This window comes from Python bivittatus, unplaced genomic scaffold, assembly GCF_059951505.1.
Source record: "Python bivittatus isolate LINGU-HERP-01145 unplaced genomic scaffold, Pbiv_v1 ctg000840_np1212, whole genome shotgun sequence".
Taxonomy (NCBI): Eukaryota; Metazoa; Chordata; class Lepidosauria; order Squamata; family Pythonidae; genus Python; species Python bivittatus.
Window position 1 is genome coordinate 47,927,788 of NW_028277113.1, and position 23,816 is coordinate 47,951,603.

At 37.4% G+C, this 23,816-nt stretch overlaps 1 protein-coding gene across 3 annotated transcripts in view; it reads left to right on the forward strand.

The window, feature by feature from the left end:
- TRIM55 (tripartite motif containing 55) overlaps nt 1-23,816 on the forward strand; it is a 40,113-nt gene that overhangs the window by 1,675 nt on the left and 14,622 nt on the right. For 2 of the 3 annotated variants that reach the window (XM_088130539.1, XM_088130541.1), the window contains exons 3-9: nt 4,037-4,202; nt 6,926-7,021; nt 12,356-12,589; nt 13,899-13,921; nt 14,020-14,144; nt 16,655-16,875; nt 17,418-17,705. In XM_088130539.1, coding sequence (XP_087986665.1) covers nt 4,037-4,202; nt 6,926-7,021; nt 12,356-12,589; nt 13,899-13,921; nt 14,020-14,144; nt 16,655-16,875; nt 17,418-17,705 — 1,153 coding nt within the window. Of the gene's footprint in view, nt 1-4,036; nt 4,203-6,925; nt 7,022-12,355; nt 12,590-13,898; nt 13,922-14,019; nt 14,145-16,654; nt 16,876-17,417; nt 17,706-22,743; nt 22,835-23,816 lie in introns of all 3 variants that reach the window. The other variant, XM_088130540.1, reaches the window with a different exon arrangement.

The following is a 23,816-nucleotide window of genomic DNA, read 5'->3' on the forward strand; positions in this document are numbered from 1 at the left end:
CTATATGTTCTTCTTCTGTATGAAAGCATTTCATTATTTCTCTACAGATGGAATGCTTTCATGTGGAGAAGCATTAAATGATAGGAGCAAGCATGAAAGAGCCCCTAAAGAAGTTTCCAAAGATAAATACCTTATTTTAGCAGTTTGCTATACACAGTAGACTTTTATGTCCAGGACAACTAATAGACAGCAATAACCTTTTGACAGCTGTAATTTTAATGCTTGGAATGATGCTACACTATGGGAATTTTAAAAGACAGCACACAAACATCCAGCATTCATTGGAGCACCAGAAAAAAAAGGAGGGAGGGAGAGAGGAAGGAAGGAGCCAGTAGAAAATAGTATTTAAGGATGTTGTCTCCATATTCAACAGCTACATAAAGATCATTACTGTTGATACTGTACCTATATGTGAATCTTCACTTTATTCTGCTGTGTTACTGGCCTAGGTCTGTAAAGAACCTCAGGGAACTTTACTTCAGACATTTTAACCAGGGTAGTTTGACATCTTCTATTCCTTGAGTTTAAGATTAAGTAAACTTCCTTGCACTTGTATATGATTTCAAAAATGGCTCATTATATGTATTGTTATATGTATCAGATAGGAGAATACTACCCAAACCAACTATATAGGATGCAATAGGGAATTGGTCATGCTGAGTGATTTCTCCTTGCAATTTCTTTCTTTGAATTTTAAATCAAATCTATAATAATGTACAAGCATAGTGCTATGATGATTGTATACTATTGTTATGATAAATTCAAAGCAGTGTAATAGATATTATATCAAAGACTTTTATTCTGAATTAATTCTATCATGAAAACAAGGGTTGTTGACTCTTCAGCAAAAAAAATTATCTTGTGCTTTCAATTTTTCAAATGTGGTCTTTTCATTCTGCTGTAAATGATGAAGGTCCATAAAAACTAAATAGTTTGTTTAGTTTCAGAATGTGTATTGTTATACTTGCTTTTAAAAATGAATGCTTCCAGGACAGTTTGTATAATATGAAAGTCCTAATAAATTCTGTACTTTAGGGAGACCCTAATATGACAGCACCTGGTTGACCTTGAGTGATCTTAACAAAGCTACATAAAATCAGATCTGGTTAGTACTTGGGATGGAGAACCACCAAGAGCAGAAAAGTATTCTAGATTAAGGCAGTGGAAAACATTTCATTTCTAAAATAAAAATTACATGAATGTGTCCATAAAATTACCAGCAGTCAACTCAATTCAAGGGAGAGTATATTCCCCATTATATTGTGAAAAAAAATCAGATATTGAGGAAATTGCAACCGACTGGTGATTTTTTTTATTTGCAAAGAGTATATTCCCCATTATATTGTGAAAAAAAATCAGATATTGAGGAAATTGCAACCGACTGGTGATTTTTTTTTTATTTGCAAACATTTGACGGAATATAATAATATCTGTAGGGGGGACGTGGTGGCGCAGCGGCTTAATGACGCTGAAAGTTGCCGGCCAGAAATGGTCGACGCTTCAGCGGTTCGAGTCCAGCCTTCACGTTAACAGGGTGAGCTCCTGTTTCCTCCCCAGTTCCTGTCAACCCAACAGTTCGAAAACTCACGTGAGTAGATAAATGGGGACTCTCACTCCGGTGGGAGGAAAAATGCCGGTGGCACCTTGCAAAAGGAGTCGGGAGCAGTTGCCGGTAAGCGCGAAACTGCGCGCACCCGAAAAGGGTGCAAAGGAACGGAAACCCCGCCTCCTGTGCTCGCCAGCTGGGCTCTGCTCTAGGAAGGAGGCTCTGGCAAACCACTTCCGAAACAATTGCCTTGAAAACTGCAAGGACTCGTCCAAGCAGTCACTGCAGAGTCGGTAACGACTGAGCGCAGATTAAAAAAAAAAAAAAAAAAAAAAAAAAATAATAATATCTGTGACACTAACAAAATTCCAAGCACTTCCACCCTACTATTTTGCACCACTGATCTGACTAATCTTGTGTCATTGTTTGTTTTTGGTAGCTGAATCCATTTATCTCTGACTCTGCTCTGATTTATTTAAAACTACAGCAACAGTGTGTGTGTGTGTGTTTAGAATCACCTTGCAGATCTTGTGTGTTGTCCATTTTCCCATCTTGGGGGATTGTTGCCAGGTCCCAGCTCCTTAACACAAGCAAACTATTATTTTTCCTCTCCCAGAAGTTCACTGTCTTCTTCCTAGAGCTTATATCTTATATCTTCCTGAACTATTCACACTGTTTTGTATTTATCTTCCCATCCCCCAATCTAGCTACCATAACAACATGCAACCATAGTTAGAACTATTGGGGAAAGGGCCTGGGATTGCAAAATTACCAGAATTTCACCTTCACAACTCACAGGGCTTTTAAATGTAATAGAATAAGGGTGGCAAAGCAGCTAGTAAGCCTTGGGAAGGTTTCGGTACTTTTGATTACATTTTTTCCCATCACAAAAACATCTTAGATCGTTTTATAAATCACTGGATAAATGAATCCATAAACTGAAAACCATGAATGAGAAGATGCTAGCAATTTCTTTCTTTTTTATGTGGAGTGGGTATGCTTCTCCACAATTGGTAATAGCTCAGGGAGATGGGCACTGAGCAGATAATATTTTTTGCATCCTCCTATTGATCAGACAGAGGAACAGATTGGTTTATCCCATATCTTTGTCTGAGTTTGACTTCTTCCCATCTTGAAACTGAGACAACTGCTTTGTGACTGATGGAGAATGGGGTGGAAATGCTGCTGGTGTGAAAGTGGCTTTAGACTTCCCTTATGTGGAAGATGCTTTAAGCTACTGCCCCAATTGCATTTAAAAAATAATGATTTTATTTTGGTGCTTTATCATAAGGAGACAACCAAATTATTGGGAACATTTGTCAACTAACTTCCACAGAAACATTCTTTTAACTTTTCATAATGGCCTTTCCAAATGCTCATGTCCTTTCCATCTTTCGCTCCATTAGGAGATAATCTGTTTTAAATCCATTATTTGTAATATTTCTCAAATAGCCCAATCTGTTACATCTTTACTGAGAAGCAGTTCCATTTAGTTCAGCGGAATTTTCTCCCTTGTAGCTTTTGCAATAGCAGTGTTTTCTGACTTATTTAATTGAGCATTTCTGGGAATGTTCTTCCAAGACAACACAACTTCTTTAAGTGCTTCAGGGATCCCTCCTATATCCACCAAAGCCTCCTGAAGCACAGCAAGATTTACACTGGATTTTGCTGATAGTCAACTGGGCACCATGGCCTTTTTAAAATCTGTCTTGCCTTTGTCTTAATTGCTGCTCAGAGGGCCTGGCATGAAGGCCATTCTCAGTGATCATCTCATATTTTGTTTGTATATTTCAGAAATGTGTTCATTCCTGGCTAAACTTTTTATGAAATTCTGAACATCTGTATATAATAAAAACAGTAGAATAAAAACTGCCATCTTTTTTCCCTTCTTAGAGGGATGAATAAGCACGTAAAGGGACAAGGAGGGAGATGCTTAGTTATTCGCATCTCCTGTCGCTGACCTCTCAGTGCTGCTGCTGTATCATAAATTGGAAGCTGCAAAAATGGCACCCAGCCAGCACTTTTCCCTCCCATGAGGGCAACATTTTTCATGTATGACACACGTACGATAAAAAAACAGGTGGAGCTTCAATTGCACTGTCATGGCCACCATCTTAAGTTTTTTGACTATACCCTGCAGACACCCCAGGTGATTTTATTTCCCCAGAAATCTTTCCATTCTCAGGGCCATCACTTCTTTATATTGCATCCCGTACTGTTGGGGAGAGACCACTTGTTCACTGGCACAAAGTACACTGTTGCATACCAGTGGTCATAGATTCAGTTCCTGATATCTTCATTGAAAAGAATCAGTTAGCTAGGTAATAGGAATTTGCTTGCTCTCCCTGTGATCCCAGAGAGCTGCTATCAGCCCCATAGTTACTGCCCAAATAGAGAAATATTTTGACCTGCCCCTTTGGTTTGATCTTTAGTTTTTAAATCATTCTGATCTGGACTTGCTTTTTTCTCCTAAATTAACTCCATTTACAGGCCTGAAAGAAAGACTGAGCAGCCAATGTGTGAAGAACATGAAGATGAGAAAATTAATATTTATTGCCTGAATTGTGAAGTGCCCACATGTTCTATGTGCAAAGTTTTTGGTGCTCATAAAGACTGCCAAGTTGCTCCCCTCACGAATGTTTACCAAAGGCAGAAGGTAAAAAAAAAAAAAAACCCAAAAATCTTCCTCTTTTTAATGGTTTATCATCTGGAGGATTAATAACTGTCCTGTTTATAAAATTAATTTGTAAGAATGAATTAGTGATTCATGATTATTCTCCACTGAGGTTATCTTGTTTAGATCTTAGGTCCTTGAAGGATGTTTTTTTTAATCTACTCAATGTGCTGCTCCAGCTGGCAGGCACACAGTTCCAATCAATGTGGAATATTTGAGCCAATGCTGCCATTCCCAATATGATGCCCTCCAGATGTAATAGACTGAAACTGTCAGCATCCCCAATAATCATGGTGGGGAAAAAGTGAAGTTTCCAAACCAATTCCAATTGTTGCCAGAATAATAAATATAAGTTACTGGTGTGCAGATGTCCCATACCATATAGCCAATCCAAGTGGTTACCTGAGAAATGTTCTAATTTCATGGCCTCCAAATGGATCTGGTATCATATGGAAACATTTCTTGGTGTTTTTCACATAGCTGCCATCATGTATTGAGTATCCTTACAATAAAAACTAGACAACCTGGGACCCGTTGGGTCATCATTTCAGAGATATTTCCATACCAGATTCCTCAATGGCTTCAACGGTGGCAGAACGTCTAATGTACTGCCTTCACTGGAAAGGTTCTTAAAAATTCAGGGAGATATTCAGAGATGTATCTACCTTGAAAATAGTCCATGTCATTCATACGGAACTGTATAGCACAGTCAAACATCAGGAGCTGATCACAGGAAATGTTTTATGATAACTTTTATGTCATAAAATGTTTTATAAAATTTGCCAAATTTCAGTTCCACAGGAGTAATGGGTCCAGAGTTTTGGATGCATTCTGTAAGTTAGTCCATTTGAGGTACCTTGGTACGAAAATTGTTGGCTTCTGATGCACCATTTCTCCCAGTTAAAGGTTACAAACAAACAAATATGAGAGTTGTAGTAATATATAGATACTTATCTAATTTCTTCAGTCTTTGTGCCCTATCAAAGTAAATTACTTATATCAGTTCCAGTTCCATATTTCATGCAATTCACCATAAGCATCAATTCTTAACCACAATAGCACAAAAATGATAGAATATGCATCATAACATCAGGATGGAGACCTTTGTGCACCCTTTTTATACTGGCACTGCAACATCACATACAATACAAATACCATACATAATGGACAGTGTCCCAATGTCATGACATACATTTCAACCCTTGCCCCAACTCCCCACCCTTTCCAGTGGGTGCCTATGCAGCCCACAACAAAATATCTTCTGGAGGATTTCTTCAGATGGCCAAAATCTGCAAGATGACGGGCACAGCATTGCAATCAAGGCCCTACCCCTTTGTACACGCAGCAGCATTGAATGCATGTACAAAAAAGGGTGGGGCTTCTACCACAGTACCACATCCACCAACTTGCAGATTTTAATCATGCCGCAAAGATGCCCATGCCTCCTCTGCAAGTGAGTTCCCCTAATATTTTAGTCTAACCGGGTCTGCAACAGGTAGAGGCACTCCAGTGGGACTGCCTTTTATCTTTTCACAATGTTTCTAAATGTGACAGGAAAGAAATATAAATAGTAGATTGCAGACCTTTTTAAATTTTTCACTGATAGCTTCAAGTGCTAGCAAGACAGTCTCCCACTCATCATCAGATCGAAGTCTGGGGGGCCACAGGGCAAGCTGGAACACTTTTCCTCCCCACCCCAGTTGCTGTTGATCCCAGTCCTTCTAATTATATTTTATGATTACTGTTTTTCTTCTTCTCTGAAATCTTCCTAGTTTGATTCTAGCTTTTTTTAAAAGGTTATAACCAAATACCTTCAGTCTCTGATTTCAGGTTCTGGCCTCTATTCTGAAGATACCACTATCTGCAAACTAATATATTTCTGTCTGTTGTTGTTGTTGTTGTTGTTGTTGTTTAAATTATTAAGGATTTTTTTATTTTGCCAGTAATTTCTTGGACATGGAATAGAAAAGTTCAGCTGTGCTCCCAGAATCCCTTGCTGCCATCTGTTAAAGGTCTATTTATTTTTAACACAGCATTCATTAAACAGCTGTTTATACGGAATATCCTCTTGAGAAATGCAACACAATTTCTTGAAAGACTTGCTGAGGCTGCCACGATACAAGGAGAGCTTTTGGAAGAAGCCCATTGTTATATTTATCTGTCAATACTAAACTGAGTAGATGTTTGGGAGAAAAAAATATCAGATTGAAAAAACTGCATATATTCTGTTGTATCCTCCTTTTCTGAAATAACACATAAGAAATAGTGCTTAGAAAAAATATCTGACTAGAAAGTGTTATGCTCATGCATATCAGTCATTAGATTTCCTGCCACAGATGATAAGAAATATCTCTATATTGTGAATATATAAGAAGCATTTGTTACTGTATGTTTATAGCAAAGCTTGCCATTGTATGTTCATACTAAAAATCCCAGGAAAAATTATGAAAAACTCAGAGGATGGAATAAGTAATATGAAACTGTCTAAAATATTTTCAGTGATAGAATTAAATCATGCAAATCAGACTTCAATATGAAAAGAAAACATTTCTGTTAAATAAATTTGTTATAATAACTTCATCTTTTGCAAAAGTATTTTATTCAGCAATTTTATTTATGTGGAATTTTTAGAAATAGGTTGTATCTCCTTAGTAACTAAACAAAATATGCACTTTTTAAAAGTATATATTTATTTTATATCACAGTCTGAACTTAGTGATGGGATCGCTGTGCTGGTGGGAAGCAATGACAGAGTACAAGGAATTGTAACTCAGCTGGAGGAAACCTGCAGAACAGTTGAAGTAAGCAACACTGTTTTGATTCCATTAAACCGAGTTATTATTATTAATAATGCATTTATTTACTGGCAATACAAGCTACATGTTTGTGATTGTGCAGCTTAAAAATGCTATTTTAGTTTTGTGTTCTAATGTGCTGTATGCAGCGTGGAAGAGGAATTCCAGTTTTAGGCTGCACAGGTTTTTTTTCTGAGAAAGAGTTCTTGCTCCTCTGCCTTATGTTAGTCTATATTTAGCTTGCACTCCCCAAGCCTCCAAGCTCTAAGACACTGTTTCTTAAAGTGTCGCCCTAGGATCCCTGGGGATCCCCAAAGACCCTCCCAGGGGTCCACGAAATCAAAATTATTTGCCAGTGTATGTTGAAAAAAAATACAGTATTAAAATCCCATCAAACAATCATGAGAAGCGGTAGTAGCAGTAAATGGGTCAATTTTAATTTTTAATACAGTAATTATTGATAAATATAACCCAAACAAACAAAAGCTATTTTGAGGTCCTCCATAATTTTTAAAAGTGAGAAGGGGTCCTGAGAGAAAAAAAGTTTAAGAAACACTGCTCTAAGATAAGAAGGGGCTACAGCATGCCCAGGGATTCATCTTCATCATGTCATGAAGATCCTTCCAGAGGAGACATGGGAATTATTTGGTCTTAGGGACAGAAATTAAGTCAATGTCTCATGACCTTTAGTCTCCAATTACATTTCTCATGCTCTAAAGCTGCATCACCCAACAGTGTAAGAAATTCATACAGAGCCCCAAGCAGCTCCAGGTTTGGAGGAACAAATCAGAGTATTGGTGCCCTAGAAATTGGTCCAGGATGCTGGCACTACTTACTAAATTTTTGAGCAGCAGATAAAAACAAATGAATCCCTTGACTCATTCTTATATTAAAAAGGAACATAAAATGAAAATAACTACCAACAACAATGCTTAACTTTTTCATTGCCAGGTAAAATCACAAAGGGTTAATTTCCTGATGTCACTTGGGTATCATGACCTTGATTTATGACCTGCTGATTGGCACCTCTTTACATCAGGAGTCACAACTCCCATAAGAGTCTGTTAGAGAATGTCAGAGCTTAACTAGAAAACTGACTCTGCACACTTATTTTGGATAGGTCAGTAGAGGTATCCAAGGCCTGACACTTTTGGCATAAAGTAATTTCAGAAATTGGCATTTTTCTTCCAAGATAAATTAACATTTTTTTTAAAAAAAAAATAGGAAACTGACATTAGAAAAGCAGATTAACCCTATCACTGGATTTTCCTTTTCTTATCAAGCCACTCCCTATAAATGATTGTCAGCCCTAAAAGGGCCAATAGCTAATTAGATAGAAGGACAGTTTGGGACTGTAAACCACCAAAAAAATTAAGATATCTTCCTATCTCCCTCTCTCCCCCTTCCTCCCTTCCCTTCCCTTCCCCTTTTCTGTTTGTAAACTTGTTTAGAGGGATGGGCAGCTTCTTCTGAACTGGGGTTATCACTTACTGTTCTGCCAGTGAACAGCAGCAGGCCTTCCCATAATACGATGACATCAATGAAAGAGGTGAAGCATAACAAGTTCAGCCTGTTTTTTGCTGGGTTGGGAGACAGTTGGAATATTTCATGGTGAAAACTGGGGCACTTTGCCCCACAGAAACCTTGTGCTCTTTTTTGCATTCTTAAATTTTCTTTCAGTCCCCAAAATCAAGCAAAAATTATACTACCAAAACTTTGCAAACGAATTTTGGTGATGCAGTCTAGGGTGCTTTGGAGCCAACATATCGCCTATAGGTTGTGGGTTGCCTACCCATTTTCCCTAAGTATTTTTTCTGTATTTAAGCAAACATTAGGGCTTCCACAACTATGGTGATACACTCCTCTTTTTTCTCCTTGGTTTATTTAGGTTATAGCTATGTCAGTTCTCACCTACTGCTACATAAAAAGTTCAGTTTACAAATTCAGATCAAATGCTGATCTTGGAAAATCAGATGTCTCTATGAAGCCCACAAACTAAAGGCAACCAATGTCTCCTACTCTTGTTCCCAATGTTGAATATCCAAACAGAAGCTTTTGGTAAACATGACATTTCTATTTATCTTTCATTATCACTATATATATAGTGATGATAAAAAGGCAGAGTTGTAGCCCAGCAAATCTACCTACAAGAAGGATTCAGACAGTACTGGCTTTTATGGGGGTGGCATCACAAGCGCCATAGGTAATGCTTTTTTTTCATCTGGATGTTACTATAGTAGCAGTGAATTTGTTTTGAGGACACAAATGCCGTTCATAAATCTCCTGCAAAATCTTTGCATCAGTAACTTAACTGAAACATATGTATGCATTCACCTGTTTTAAGCAACTATACCAGGAAGAAACCTATCTTAGCTTGAGGTCCATACTAGAGGCAAGAGACATTCTCTGATATAGCATTGGACAATTACGGATTTGGAGAAGTGGTTTTTCCTAGCTGCCTTTTAAATTAAAATCACCCTGCCCCCCTGAAAGTTATTGTTTGCATCTTTGGAGGATAAACTTGCTTTGTCCCAAAATGTTTTCCACCATGAGACACATAGGAATGTTGAGAGTGGAATTTTAATCAGAAAAGGACAGAAAAGCTAGTAATTGGAGGCAGGGAACAGGTGCACTTGGTCTCTGTGAGAGATTGTGGGGAGGCTGCAAAAGGAATGGATGAGAACATGGACACAAACAATCAGCAGATAAAAGGAGACTAGTCAGTTTCCAGCTTATCTCATAAATGACAATTTAGTTTGGATGAAGTCAAATCTGGGAAGAAAAATGTCAAAGCATTCAAAGAGACTCCATCTTAATTAACTCATAAATGAGGCTGGGAATTTCCCATTATGTTTTCCAAAAATCTGTACTTACCCTAGACTAGCATTAAAAATATCTTACTAAAATCTGTATAGTTCTTGCTTTCTTGATTTTGCCCAGCTAATGTACAAGTTAAAAGTCTCTGAGTGAGATATACATCATAAAGTAGGCAGGGACAGTACAAAGAAGTATGTGGGAACAAGACAAAATCTAAATAAAATGTAATTAATGAAATATGGTTAATTAGATTACTCTTTCTGTAGTTAACAAATTGTTCTTCAGCCATATTGAAAATTATAATTCAACTGCAACTTTTGGACCAGCTTTATCAACAAGTTCAAGATGTGTCAGGTTGTGAGACCCTGATTTAAATTTTCCAATATTCAACTGAAAAAAAAAATGAGGTAAAGAATGCTTACATTTCAACATGCCATTTTAATTAGCAAAAAATCCATCATAGTCCCTTTTGTGATCAAAGTATAGGAGAGGAAATAATATAGCAAACATGGTTAAAAGTTCCTGAAATTTCTGAGCCAAGGAAAGCGAGAAAATATTAGCACTTAAAAGTTAAGATGTCTGCGTACAGCAAGGGTGCTTAAAGGAAGTCTGCATATTGCAAGGATGAAATGTGTTGGTATCAGGAGTTTGCAGACCATAGCAAGCCTTTCAAGTAAATTCACGGTAAGAATTAAACTCACTCCAAAGGATAGATATTGTAATATTGAAGTTTTAGCAACTTAGGGTTCTTCCTTACAGTCAAGCCAATCCTTGAGCTGGCAGAAAACTATATTTACATAAAAATTGCTATCCCCAGTGACAATCCCTACTATCACAGGCACAATGCCAGCAAACAGTGTTGTCTTTATTTCCAGTGTACAGAGCATGTTAAGGACAGGGGCTGCCATATTTCTCTTTCCTCTTACCAGATGTCACCAGCTGGCAGGAAAACATCCATCATTCATTTTCCTTAGAATGGAATGGGGATGTGGAGTGGGGGAGGCAAGTTTTAACAAATGGCTAGACTGGTAGGTTTAGCCATCTGTCAAAACGTGCTGTCACTTTCCACAAATGTTTTGTGCAGCTGCATTCAAAGGGAGCCCAATTCCCAGCTGATATTCCAGAAGAGCACTAAACACACGCTGAAAAGCAACCCAGTCAAAGCTGGCAATTGTGGTAGGAGTTGTATTGGAAAGCAGCAGAGAGAAAGCCAGCTCTGCCTCTCCCATTCACCGCGTGGCCCCTTCTCTGGCACCACCACTATCAGATGCAGTTCAGAGTGACTGATGTTTCAGAGACTAGATGGGTACAGTTAGTGAAAACCTAATTTGAAAGAAATGGATTCTTCCACTGCTCAAAGCAGAATAGCTCTGGAAGACAGTGAACCAGGAATGGGAGTGGAGGGGAGAGTCCAATATGTGAATCTAATGGCCAATAGCTGGAATGGTAGTAGAAATGCATAAAATTTTACCAACTGCAAAACCTGTGTCAGGATAAGGTAGAAAACACACTGGTAGAGCTAAGGACAGTTGAAGCCAGCCTCAGATGTGGGCTGAGAGTCAGATGAACACAGCAGTAAAAAAGCAGAGTGCTGGGGCATCGTTGTACCATAGCTAGATGCAAACAAAGAAGGGCTCTTAAATAAATCCAAAACCTTCAAGGTTTTATAAAACAATCCAGTAGGAAATAGAAGCCATCACCAAGACTGATGTTACATCTTTCCAATAATGACTTATTTACATGTAATTCCCACTTTTTTCAAGTGCTTACTTTCCAAATCTAACCTGATAAATGCAGATTTTCATAAATCTTTTCATTTTCATATAACAGCTTTAGCATCCATATACTGTATAATGCATGGTATTTTGGGAAACAGCCTTCATGATCTTTTCTATATTTTGTTTTCCTTGTTTATTTAGAAAGGCAGTACCCCAAACTTGTAATGCATTTGCACAATAGAATGGTCTTACCAATTAAAAATTCCAAGTGCAAAACAGTTTCAATAAAGTTAATATAAAATTGTAATGAAAAAAAATTCCAATATTTTCTACTACCTTAAAAATTGTAAATTTGTAGCAATGTTTTGAGAAGTTTGGGGGAATTTGCAAGTCACCCTGAGCACTTTTGGTATAAACGCCTATTTTAAAAGCTGTTACAGTTCATATTTTTAGAATATACTTCTAAAATTAAAATGATCTTTATAATTAGATAGAAATTTCTATGGCCCTATCATCAGCTTCTTTAAAAAGTTTCAGCATCATTAGATATTATGAGGCAAATCTATTTGGGGTGTTAGTTTGGAATGTTCAAAATTCAAATTCTCTTTTTGATTGTCTCACCTTTGTGAAGCATCTTTGTCTCAATCACTGGCTTCTAGTCTTGGCTTCTACAAGCCACTGTGAAAGACTTAAAAAGAAAAGAAAAAGCTTATTCAGTAAAGAGGCAATTCCCACGATTTATTAAGATAAAAACAGATGCAGGCAACATAACACTTTTAACACAAAGCTAATGATTCATTCACAGGAATGCTGCAAAAGGCAGAAGGAACAACTATGTGAAAAATTTGATTATTTGTACTCAATATTGGAAGAAAGAAAAAGTGAGATGACACAAATAATCACTCGGAGCCAAGAGGAGAAATTGGAACATGTCCGGTCTCTGATAAAAAAGTATGCAGACCACTTAGAGACAGTGTCAAAACTGGTGGAATCAGGTATCCAGTTTATGGAAGAGCCAGAAATGGCTGTATTTTTACAGGTATGTTGTAGAAAATTTTTTAAAAATGAGAATATAACATTATGCAACTTCTAATTAAGCCTTCCCTTGCACTATGTGTACAAACCTCTCAGAAGAAAATGTCTTTTTCTTAGAATTGAATGGAAAGTACCATTTTAGTGTCCATCATATACTACTCAGATGTAAGTTTTCTAGAGTATCTATCTACCTGGTAGTTTTCCATATTCAGTCTGAAAATTGCATTTTTGCACACTGCATATAGAATCTTTATTATTTTCTTAATCTGGGAGAAAATGGTTAAACAGACTATTTTATGTTTTAAAATTTTATGTAAATTTTATGTTAATGTGACCCAAAGGTAGGTGTAAATTTAAATTTTAATCTTAATAGATTATATAATTTGCTTCGGATAACAGTTTATATTCCAATCTGCATAATCAAATGATTCATATTTAACTAGAACTTCCCACTTTATGAAGATTATGATTCCTACATCCAAGTTCCTACCTGAAAGTTTTACAAAGAGATGACAGATAGTATTTTATATCTTTAGTTTTAGCTGGGAACTCTCCAATGCCACAGAGTAAGAGTTTGGTAATCCATTATGTTAAGTACATCAGGTAAATGGAATATAAATATCCTGGTACTGTATTTCCTAATGTAAAAATGCACTTATCTTGTTCCTTTATGAAATACTCTTATCAGCTAATAATTGATTCGTATCTCATTCATTACTTGATAGTGCAAAAGTAGCAAGAATCACAGCTACAGAGCAATTTGGAATATCAGTTGGCCTATGTTATTGCTTAACCCGAGGAACAGAATGACTCTTCATTCTGCATTGAACTAAATGTTCAGGCTGTGATGTAGCAGACAGGACAAACAGTAGCAGCCCATAACCTATATGGGCATGATTTCAGGAGTGTGTGCATCCATGTGCTTATATCAGGGATGGGAAACATGTGATTATTTAGATGTTGCCAGATTATAACTCTTAACTTCCATTGTGGCCATACTGACCATAGTTGCTGGAAGTTGTAATGTAACAACATCAAGAGGGTCCCTTGTTCCCCAATGTGGCCTATAGAAATTAACAGTTAAAATGTATTTCTGGATCAACATATACCTTCTAGTGTGGATCACCCCAAGGACCCACTTTGGTATAACCTTGGTGGAATGTCTTGTTATGGTTAGAATTCCAGCTATTATATTTGTTAAATGTATATTTTAACATTTTACATTTGAATTAACCTAAAATCTATACACCTGAAAAGACAAGAAACAAGTTATGAAATAATTTATTTTATTGGCTATATTTTGTTTTTCACAGAATGCTAAAGCATTGCTACAAAAGTAAGTAAACATGTGTTTCCATATTCATCATAAGCCGACAATTCCAAACTGTTCAGTTGCAAAATAATGCAGATGACACAATGGTGTTTCTATTTTAGAATTACTGAAGCTTCTAAAGCATTTCAGAGGGAAAAAATAGAGAAAGGCTATGAAAATATGAGCCACTTCAGAGTCAACCTTAATAGAGAAGAAAAGATAATAAAAGAAATTTACTTTTACAGAGGTAGGCTTCCCTTTTCTTAAAGCTTATTTTCCTTTTTAGCTGTGAAGTATACAGTTTTTGTGAAAACATCCTGTCACAAATATAATGGAAAGACCTTTTTGACATTCTACAAATATGAAAGAGACATTTTACATGTCTAATAATCAAAAGTAAACTCATGAAGACTAAGATAGCATGCTGAAAAAATATGTTTTTTTCATAGAATCTGAGCTTTGGTATTAGTGTTGTATATTTTTCAAGATTCCAACATTCTGTATATATCAAAGCTATTAACCTCTGTCTGACCTGTTTATATGACTAGCAGAACCTTAGCAGTGATTACCAATAGTGATTCATGACAGAACATTTCCTTGAAAAAAGGTGTTTACATTATGTGACAAAAAATAGGGCTTGATTATGTGTGTTTATTAACCCAAAAGATTTTAATTACTGTTATTTAGTAGGAAATTTGGGGGGTTTATGGTTGTGTGTGTGTGTGTGTGTACATGCATGTGTGTGCATATATGTGTCTGTGAGCATGTATGTGTATTTTACATAGTAATTGTAAAGAAAGAATGCCAATTTTGTTGATAGTCAAGGTTCATGAAACTTTACTGAAAACTTTTTGATAATTAAAAACTTCTCATTCTCTACTAGTACCTTGTTGTATTCATAAATGTAGTGGTAAATGCAGAGTGAGAGACAAACCTGTAGACAACTATTTCTATCCAAATGATGGATTTGTTCTGGCTATCTTCAATCAATGTAGAAAGGCAACTTTTCCATCAAGATAAGTTGAATTAGAAACATTGTTCACAGAAATATTAAAAAATATATAGCCAATAGAATGGGAGTAGTCCAGAGGTCATTAAATTCTGTAGTGTTGTGACATCCTATAAATTCTGTAGTGTTGTGACATCCTAAAATAACGCATTTGTGTGACCCCTTACCTCTGTACGCATTCAGTCAGAGCTTTTGCCTGGACCAGCTGGCTGTTAGTTTGTCCAGACAGAAAGTGATTGCAGTCTGGCAGAGATCCAGCTATCAGAGAAAGTTGATTCTCTGTCAGAACTCATTCTCAGGGTTGAACTTTACTTCAGTGGCCTTTGTCCTTGCAGCAATGACTTCTGTGGGTTGGTGTTTCGCAGGAGCTGTGGCTTTGACAAATTATGCAAATTATTCTAGCAATTCTCAAATTTGAGGGGAGTCACCTTGGGATCCTACACACATCTAAGTCTAGTGCCAATAGCTTGGTGAAAGTCACCTGCATCCAGGAAGAGCAGGAGCAAGTGTGACTCCCTTCAAGTTTGAGAACCCCTAAAATAGTCTATTCAGTAGATCTTCTTTAACCTATTGATTTCATGAAGCCTTTATAATGTCATACCTCTTCACAGGTAGTTCTTTATAAACCATCATTTATCAGAACTTGGTATTTTGTGCTTTTATTGGGATGATTACTACCAGAAAGGTGAAGCTGGACCCAGAATTTAAAATGTAAAAAGTCATTTACACACTGAGTTCAGAATACCCTATCAAAGACACAAAGCTACTGTATACTAACATTTCAAATCTTTTCTGAGATAATCACATGCTTCATAACTTATCATATTTATCATAGTATGCCATTTAATTTAAAATCCTTGATCCAATAGTGTACAAAATCATGTGATCAGCCTAGTTGTTAGCATTTTATGTTAAATGTTTAAAATCTTTAGCATTTTTAATTGCTACATTATATTGCTGTAAAGTAATATTCCTCAATATAAATTTCAGCATAAACATGAGGCAGATTGGGAGGGGGATTGTTTACATACGTACAGCAGAGAAAGTTTGGGGGCAAAGGGAATCATTCCCCTTTTTTATATACAAATGTTATAAGCATATGTTCTTGATACACTTGGTAACCCCAAATGACTAATTTATTTAGATTGTTCCATTTGAGACTTTTTTTTTCATTTTAACTAACATAAAATTGCAATAGTTAATAAATGGCGCCTCACATGAAAATATCTATCCATAAGTATCTATGTCTTCTGCTGAGCAATGTCCATATCCTGGCCGTAATTGCACTTCTCAGTTTTGCTGGGAATAAAGGACTCAATGACAAATCAAAGGACTCAGAAGTGAAAATCAAAAGCCTGCTGTGATAGTTTTCCCACTCTCTAGATAAGCTAACTCCTTTATTCTGTTCTGATTATTAGGCAAACAGTTTCTGCTTCCAAAAAAAGCAATGTGCTAACCATTCTAGGAAATCTCAAAGTCCTTTGGGAAGGTTTCACAGAAAAACAAGTTGTTAATTTTATTATGTGTTGAGAGAAACATCTATGAACGGAAACTGATACAAATCTACTATTCTGGTCAGAGTGCTGGCTGTTTTTTCTTGATAGAATACAATTCCTTTAATAGGGTCAGAGACAAATATTCCTGCTGAGAAAAGGATAAACCAGAACCTTTAGAACCAAAGGTTCTCTATTAATAAATTTTATTTTAGAAGAAACCAATTTGTGTATTTCCTCTTCACGTTACAATAGAAGAGGAGGAAGAGGAGGAGGAAGATGCCACAGAAGGGAAAGAACAGGATGAAGTCCGCACTGAATCATCAGGTGAAGAAGATGAAATATCTGAACAAGCATCATCTCAGCAACTTCAGCAGGGTATTGTGTTGAAAGACACACTAGCAGTATCTCAGACTAAACCAGTACCATCATTACCTTCTCTACCACTAGTTAATACTCCTACTTCAGCAAAACAGGTAAATATTCTTCTCACATCAATTATGTTAAATATTTTATTGCTTTGTTAATCCATTTATTGATTAAACATGAAAATTCATTAGGTCATCCTTTCCCAAACTGCTGCACTTTGAGTGTGCTGGTCTACAACCCCCAGAATTTTCATGCTCTCTGCTAATTCTGGGAAAACATATTCTGAGTGCACCCAGAAGAAGGTCGCAGTAGGTAAAGAGATCAGTGAAAACTGGAAACCTCATCTGGAGCAAGAGGGATGGCCTTCTGCATAAATCAGTGTTTCTCAACCTTGCCGAGTTTAAGATGGGTAGACTTCAACTCCCAGAATTCCCCAGCCAGCATGCTCTGCTCCACTTTTCAGTAATCAATAAGCATAGTTCTTAATACCAAATGTAGAAAACTAAAATATATGTTTTAATGCCACTTGAAAATGAGGACTCATGATGCTGCCCTTTCAGAGAGAAAGATGGAGAAAGATGGAGAAGGGAAAAGCACATCAAATCATTTGCATTCTATTTTTTTCTTTTCTTTAATCTATCCTACTAAGGATGAAATTGTGCATACTACTACACAACAGCCTGCAGGACTAGTAGAAACTGGACCACAGTCAAATGGAGAGCCATCTGATCCCTTGTTCTATCCTAGTTGGTATAAAGCACCACCACGACAAACAAGCAATTCAAATCCAGCCCCATTGACCGAAAATAGGCAGGTAGGGCCTTCCGTTCCTGTAGAAGTGAATGTCAAGAAGACAGAGGTTCCAGGAGCAGCTTCTGCAAATACAAATTCTGCTGTGAGTGGTAAGGAAGTTAACCCATCTACAGATACTTCACAGGTTAGTATAATTCTTTTGAATGTGTTGCATTCAATCACAATTTTCTATGAAATAATATCTTTAAAGAGGAAATTATGTAGGTAAATAGTTATCTCTAATATATGCCAATTCAGCTATATAGAATCCCAATGAAATCTTGAAAAGAAATTTGAAAATGAAGGACACATTCTTAGACCCAGACATAGTTTTGTAAATTTTTACATCAAGTGCAGATCATAGTACTTAAGCTTTCCTTGGCATGGTATTCCTGAAGATACCAAGAGATAATAGGAGCTGTAATTTGACACATCTGGAAGGCATGGGCATTCACAAGAGGGAGCAAGTGACATCACATGCACCATGACATCAGTGTGCAATTGAGGCAAACATGTGATTTGTGTCTTTCACGCAATGTCACATAAGACATTATTCTTGCTTATATTGCAATACCTTTACTGGACAGCATCATTTTGGGAATGTCTGACTAGGTGATTTCCTCACTCATGATTTGCCATTCAACCATATAGGTATGCACAGAGAAGTAATAAACATAGACATTATTTTGCCACAAGTGTGTCTGAGTGACACTGTAAAATGCTATAAAGTTTTAGTGAGGAAGTGGCTCTAGCCAATCACTTTGCAAAGATTTTATGTAAGTTAGGTTCACTCTCCAAAACACACTACAGGTATTAGCAACCATTGTTGCATGGTTCTTCTGTATAGTGTCCTTGAACAAACTCCAAATTTTGGGAACTTATAGATAATGTGCTGTGATGGAATGGTTTGATGAAGGCCGCGCTCGGGGAGATAAGCATTTCCTTAGCCCCCAGCAGGAGTGTGGGAAGGTTAAGAAGATGAGACTGGCACCACCCTAAGGAATTCATGGTGTTTTGGCTTGCTGGCTTGGAAAGTTTAGATTCAGTCTGGAGAGATTCTGTCTTTGAGGTGGAAGCTAATAAATGCAACAGAATTGTATCTGTACTGTCTCGTGGAGTTCTTTGGGCCGGACCTGACATCAGTCTCTCCAGACTGCATCTAAACTTCCCAAGCCAACAAGCCAAAACACTGTGAATTCCTTAGGGTGGTGCCAGTCTCATCTTCTTAACCTTCCCACACTCCTGCTGGGGGCTAAGGAAATGCTTATGTCCCTGAGCACGGCCTTCACCAAACCATTCCATCACAGGTGCGCTAAGGGCCTCCCATCCCCCCACCAAAGCAGCTCACCTTTCCAATGCCACTATTGGGCCTCTGGTTTCCATTACCCTCTGGGACCACTTTTAGAAAGAAAGGAGGACAAATTTAGGCTGCTCCTCTTTTAAGCTTGGGCAAGAACTGAAGTTGCCACAGCAAGTAGGAAGATCAGGAATATGTCTTGATTATGAGGTCTCTGTTGAGATGCTTGCCTTGGGAGTTGCCTGATAGTTCTGACTACTGAAGCCAGTTTTGCTTGCAGTCAACATGAAACAGGTACATATGTGAACCTGGCAATCAAGGTGACATACAGATTTTAAAATACTTGGCTGGGGTCCCAAGAATGCACAAATAGTTCCATGTGACCAACAGGTCTTTAAACATGAGTTTGGGAAATACTGGGTTCTGTGCAGCTTTCCCCTCTTCATAAAAATCCTACATAGAAAAAAATACAGAGGAATTTCAGAAAAAAATAACCTCCATATCAAGAAAAGCCATATCAAGAAAAGCTTAGAAAACAGTTCTAAGATTATGCAAAAAGCCAGGTAAGAACTGAAAATATTTAATTCATCAAGCATGAAAATACCAAAACAAAAGAAAAATTCATTTGACATCATGTTTTTATCTTTAAATTAGACAGATTAAGTTATTCTGCCCCTGCTGAGCATGCACCTCTCACTGAATTCCAGTTGCGCAAACATGTTAATCACACAACTGGAAAATACTTGCTTAACTCACTCTACATTTTATATTATTTATATCATGAGGGTCGCAACCTCATTATCTTTTCTATCATTGGTAGCAACTCAAGAAAAAAACATAGTGAGCTTTAAATTAGTTCTAGATAGATAGATAGATATCAGTATCAATATCAGTATCGATAGATCTAGAGTCAGAAAGCAATAAGTACAGTAGGTTGGATTTGGGTATGTGCTTAACTGAGTATCAATTCCACAAGAGGAAGAAGATAAGGATGCAGCTTTCACCAATTCCTTTTCTTCTTTGCAGTTCCCTGGACTACTGAAATACTGCTCTGGAGAGTTTCTAACACTCTAAAGCAGTATGGAAGGTACTTCTGGAACTGAACAGAGTTTTAGCAGATCCTACACTAAGCAGGGGGTTGGACCAGATATCCTCTGATGTACTTTCCAGCTATAGTATATGATTCTGTAAAAAAGGAGTCAGCAAAACATGCTTCCCCACCTTTTTCCTCAAGTGGACAGCCTCCCTTGGATTCTTTAGGTGGAAGGAATCTTTTTCATTGTCAGATTGGCATGTTTGGATCTAACCTCATGAAATAATTAATGCCAGCATAATATTAAGACTATAGTCCTATCACACTTATCAGGGAGAAAATTACAGTGAGTTCAGAGGGGCTTATTTCAGAAAAGAAATCATTGGGTTGAGGTATGAATTAGCACATTTGCAAATGTCTGATAATGCCTTTGACACTGATGGTATCTTAAAAACATGACTTAGTAAAATCAGCTGAAGTTGTGATGGAAAGTCAAGATTTCATCTTCACTGATTCCTAACAAATCTCCTTATGTAGTTCTTAGATTAAAGAGTTGAGACAAAGTTCCAAAGACCACATCCAAACAATTACTAAATTATCATGAACTCATTTTTCCATGGGTGAAGATCTTGAGACCTATTACTTTAAAAGATTCACCAACAGTTCATTTATGTATTGCGAATAAAGATTAAGATAAAATATACTTCAAGAGCCACCTCATTAATCTTATCTGTTTGCATTTACATCTCTTATACTTCATATCAGAGGACTTCAGAGCCAGGAACAGAGCAGAATGCCAAGGTCACCACTATGGGTAGCCACTGGTTTAAAAAAAAAAAAAACTTGTTCAGCTATCTGTGCCACCACTGCTGAACAGCTCCTGTTGCCCAAAACAAAGAAGGTGGTTCCCAGACCTACTCAGGGGCACTGAAAGCAGAGCCGCTCACTTGCCTGGCCCTAGGACTTGTTTGTGTCAGAAGGTCTTGGCAGATGAAGTGGCTAGCCACCATGCTGCTGGGGACCATCTGGTCTCCTCAAAATGAGGCATTGACAGCAGGTTTTTTCCCAGATAGCCTGCTTCCAGGTGCAACCCCCTTCATTATATGATTAGACATCTTACTGATGCTTAAGAAGCTGCCATGTAAATGTGTTAGGATCATGTCAGTGCAAAGCTGGGAATCCAGAGCCTAGCAGAGGTCAGAACTGGGAATCAGACAGAAATATACCAGAGCCAGGAGGATCTTTTTGTGAGGAAGGAAGCTTTTTTAGCCATGCCTGTTCAGAAGGGCCATGTTATCAGCTTGGGTGAGTGGATTCAGATTAGAGCTTGAGAATCCTGCAATGTCAGGAAGAGCTTCCAAAATGCAGTTCTAATAGTTTATCATACAGAGCAGACTGAAAGAGTGATTAGCAAACTTTCCATTTTATTTAAAATGAAATACCAGACTGGGGAACAAGGGTATCAAAAAAAGGCAAGATGGTAGTTGCAACCACACAACTGAAGCTTCACCCCATTTTTATATGTGTCACATACTCAATGTTTTGGCACCCCTGTAGATGCCCCTGCTGGAAAGCACATAGATAAAAGAAATTCAGACCTTTCTTCTCCACCCATGATCTCAATAAAGTCCTTCAGCCACCATGGAAATAAATTTTTGGAAAGCCTATAGAAACTTTTCTGTAATAATTATTTCTCTATGTATGGAGGGGCAACTGAACTTTTAAGGAGATTGTAGCTACAGAGGAAAAACCAATGACCATTCTTCCCTACACAGTATTCAGCATTAATTTTTGTTGCTGTTTTTTTTTTTTTAAAAGCAATTTGATTGTTAATCACAAAGTTAATGTTATTTGTACTGATGTTCCTGATTCTAAGCTTGAAACTCTTGGCAGGCAGCTATCTTAAACTAATGGTTTTGGAAGAGGCCTATCTGAGCAATAAAAGCAGCAATACGTAATAGAATAAGGGAAGGAATCAAAAGAGGAAGCAGAATTTTAGCAATCACAAGCAACTGAGCCATGCTGGACTTTAATGCTGATTAGAAAAAAGTAAAAGTACATGAGCTTAGAGAGAGGAGAGGAGAGGATCTAGAAAGCAATTTGATGGAAGTATCACAACAGCAACAGAGGACATTTTTACATCATCCTGATATAAACCAAATGAATAAGGATGTCTGAGAGGATGAGTAGGTTTGTGCATCTTGCTAAGAAATGGTATGTTAAGCCAAGGCTTAATGAATCTACCTCAGTTGACATATACACCATAAGCTAAGCTGTAAATCATGGTTTATAAACCATAAAGGCTACTTTCAGATACTACGTTAAGCCAAAGCCACACAAACCACGTGGCTTCAAAGTATAATTTCAGGCAACTTGAGGCTCTGTCAATGGCATGTCCTCTGCTGAGTTGATTCACTCCTATTCAGTGACCTCTGATCGCTGCTGGGCACCTGGGTCTGTCCAGCATTTTAATTTCTTTAGCTGAAGGATGGGGGAGGCAAAGCTTCTCAGTGCTTTCCCCAATCTTTAAGTTCTGGGGTTCACTGGGGGTACCTTGACAATTAAGTTGCCTGTGATAAATGTTTGTGAGCCCTGTGTGGAATAGCACAGAAACTGTACAAGGTTTTCTAAGTCAGTGGTTTTTATTGTTTCCTGACATTTTAGTTTTGTACATGCTTCTTATAAGGATTAATCTGGCACAAAGTTTAGTTGATATTGGTTTTACAACAGCCTGGCATTTTAAAACTGGGGACAATGTATACTGAGAGTGGAATGTCTTCTTCACCTGGCTCAACAGTTATGAGCAGATTATTGGTGACACTAGTGAAATCATGTTTTATTATTTCCTCACAGGGGTTGACATTCTGCATATCAGTTTTGGCTTTTCTTATCTTACTGCACCATATCTGGAATCAGATTCAGTACATGATTTTTTCTTTAAGGGGTAGGAACTGTTTTGTTTTATCTCAACTAACAGCACCAGTCATTTCTCTAGTAATGCCTGCAGGTGGTTTAAGAAACAAAGATCCCACTTTTTCATCTAAAAGGTCCATGCTATCATGTCATTAATGCTATAAAGCTTTTCCTCCTCATCTTCCCCTTCCTCTGAAATGTTATCCTGGATGTTACACCGCATGATTAAAAAAAAAAAGAGAGCTTGTAGTAAAAGGAAAGACACATCCTTGGAGATTCTAGATTAACCCCTTGGACTTATATTTCAGCATTTCTGGAGGTATTTAAAATGGTGGATGTAACAAGGAGCTGTTTCTTTTGTTACCCACTTAAATAAGCATGATAATGATTGCCCACCCCAAAGGTATGTAAATTATTTTGTCAGAGAAGGCCCTAAGAAAGCAACATTATTTGTGCCTTAATCTTACCAACTTACTCTGTACTTTTCCTCTTGTCATGGAAAAGTATTATTTCAAAACAAAAACAGGGGACCACATGATTGAAATTATGACTGGGTTCACACATCACACTAACTACAGTATGGCTTAGCACATTAAGTGAACCCAACCAACATGACCTAGATCCCTGGTTTTAAGTCTAATCTTCTCCTTAGCCCATTCATTTACTGTATGCAGGAGGTTTCTTATCAAGGGGAAGTATTAAACATGCTGTCTTTTGCATTCCCATATGTGTGCCACCTGATTTCCCTCCAAATTTTATATATCAGTTTTTGTTGTAGTAACCATGAAATCATGTTGTCAGTATTCTTCTTTATATTTACTGATTTTCCGTTGGAAACTCAGATCAGCTTACATGGGATTTTCTGACAGTCTCCCATTCAAATATTAACCAACCTGGGCATGCGTGCAACATCACAACAGACAGAGAAAAGGGACAGAGCTTGCAACACAATGCTGAAATATTGCTTATGTGACTCGCCTTCTTTGCTTTCCCTACAGATGTTGTGATTGCCT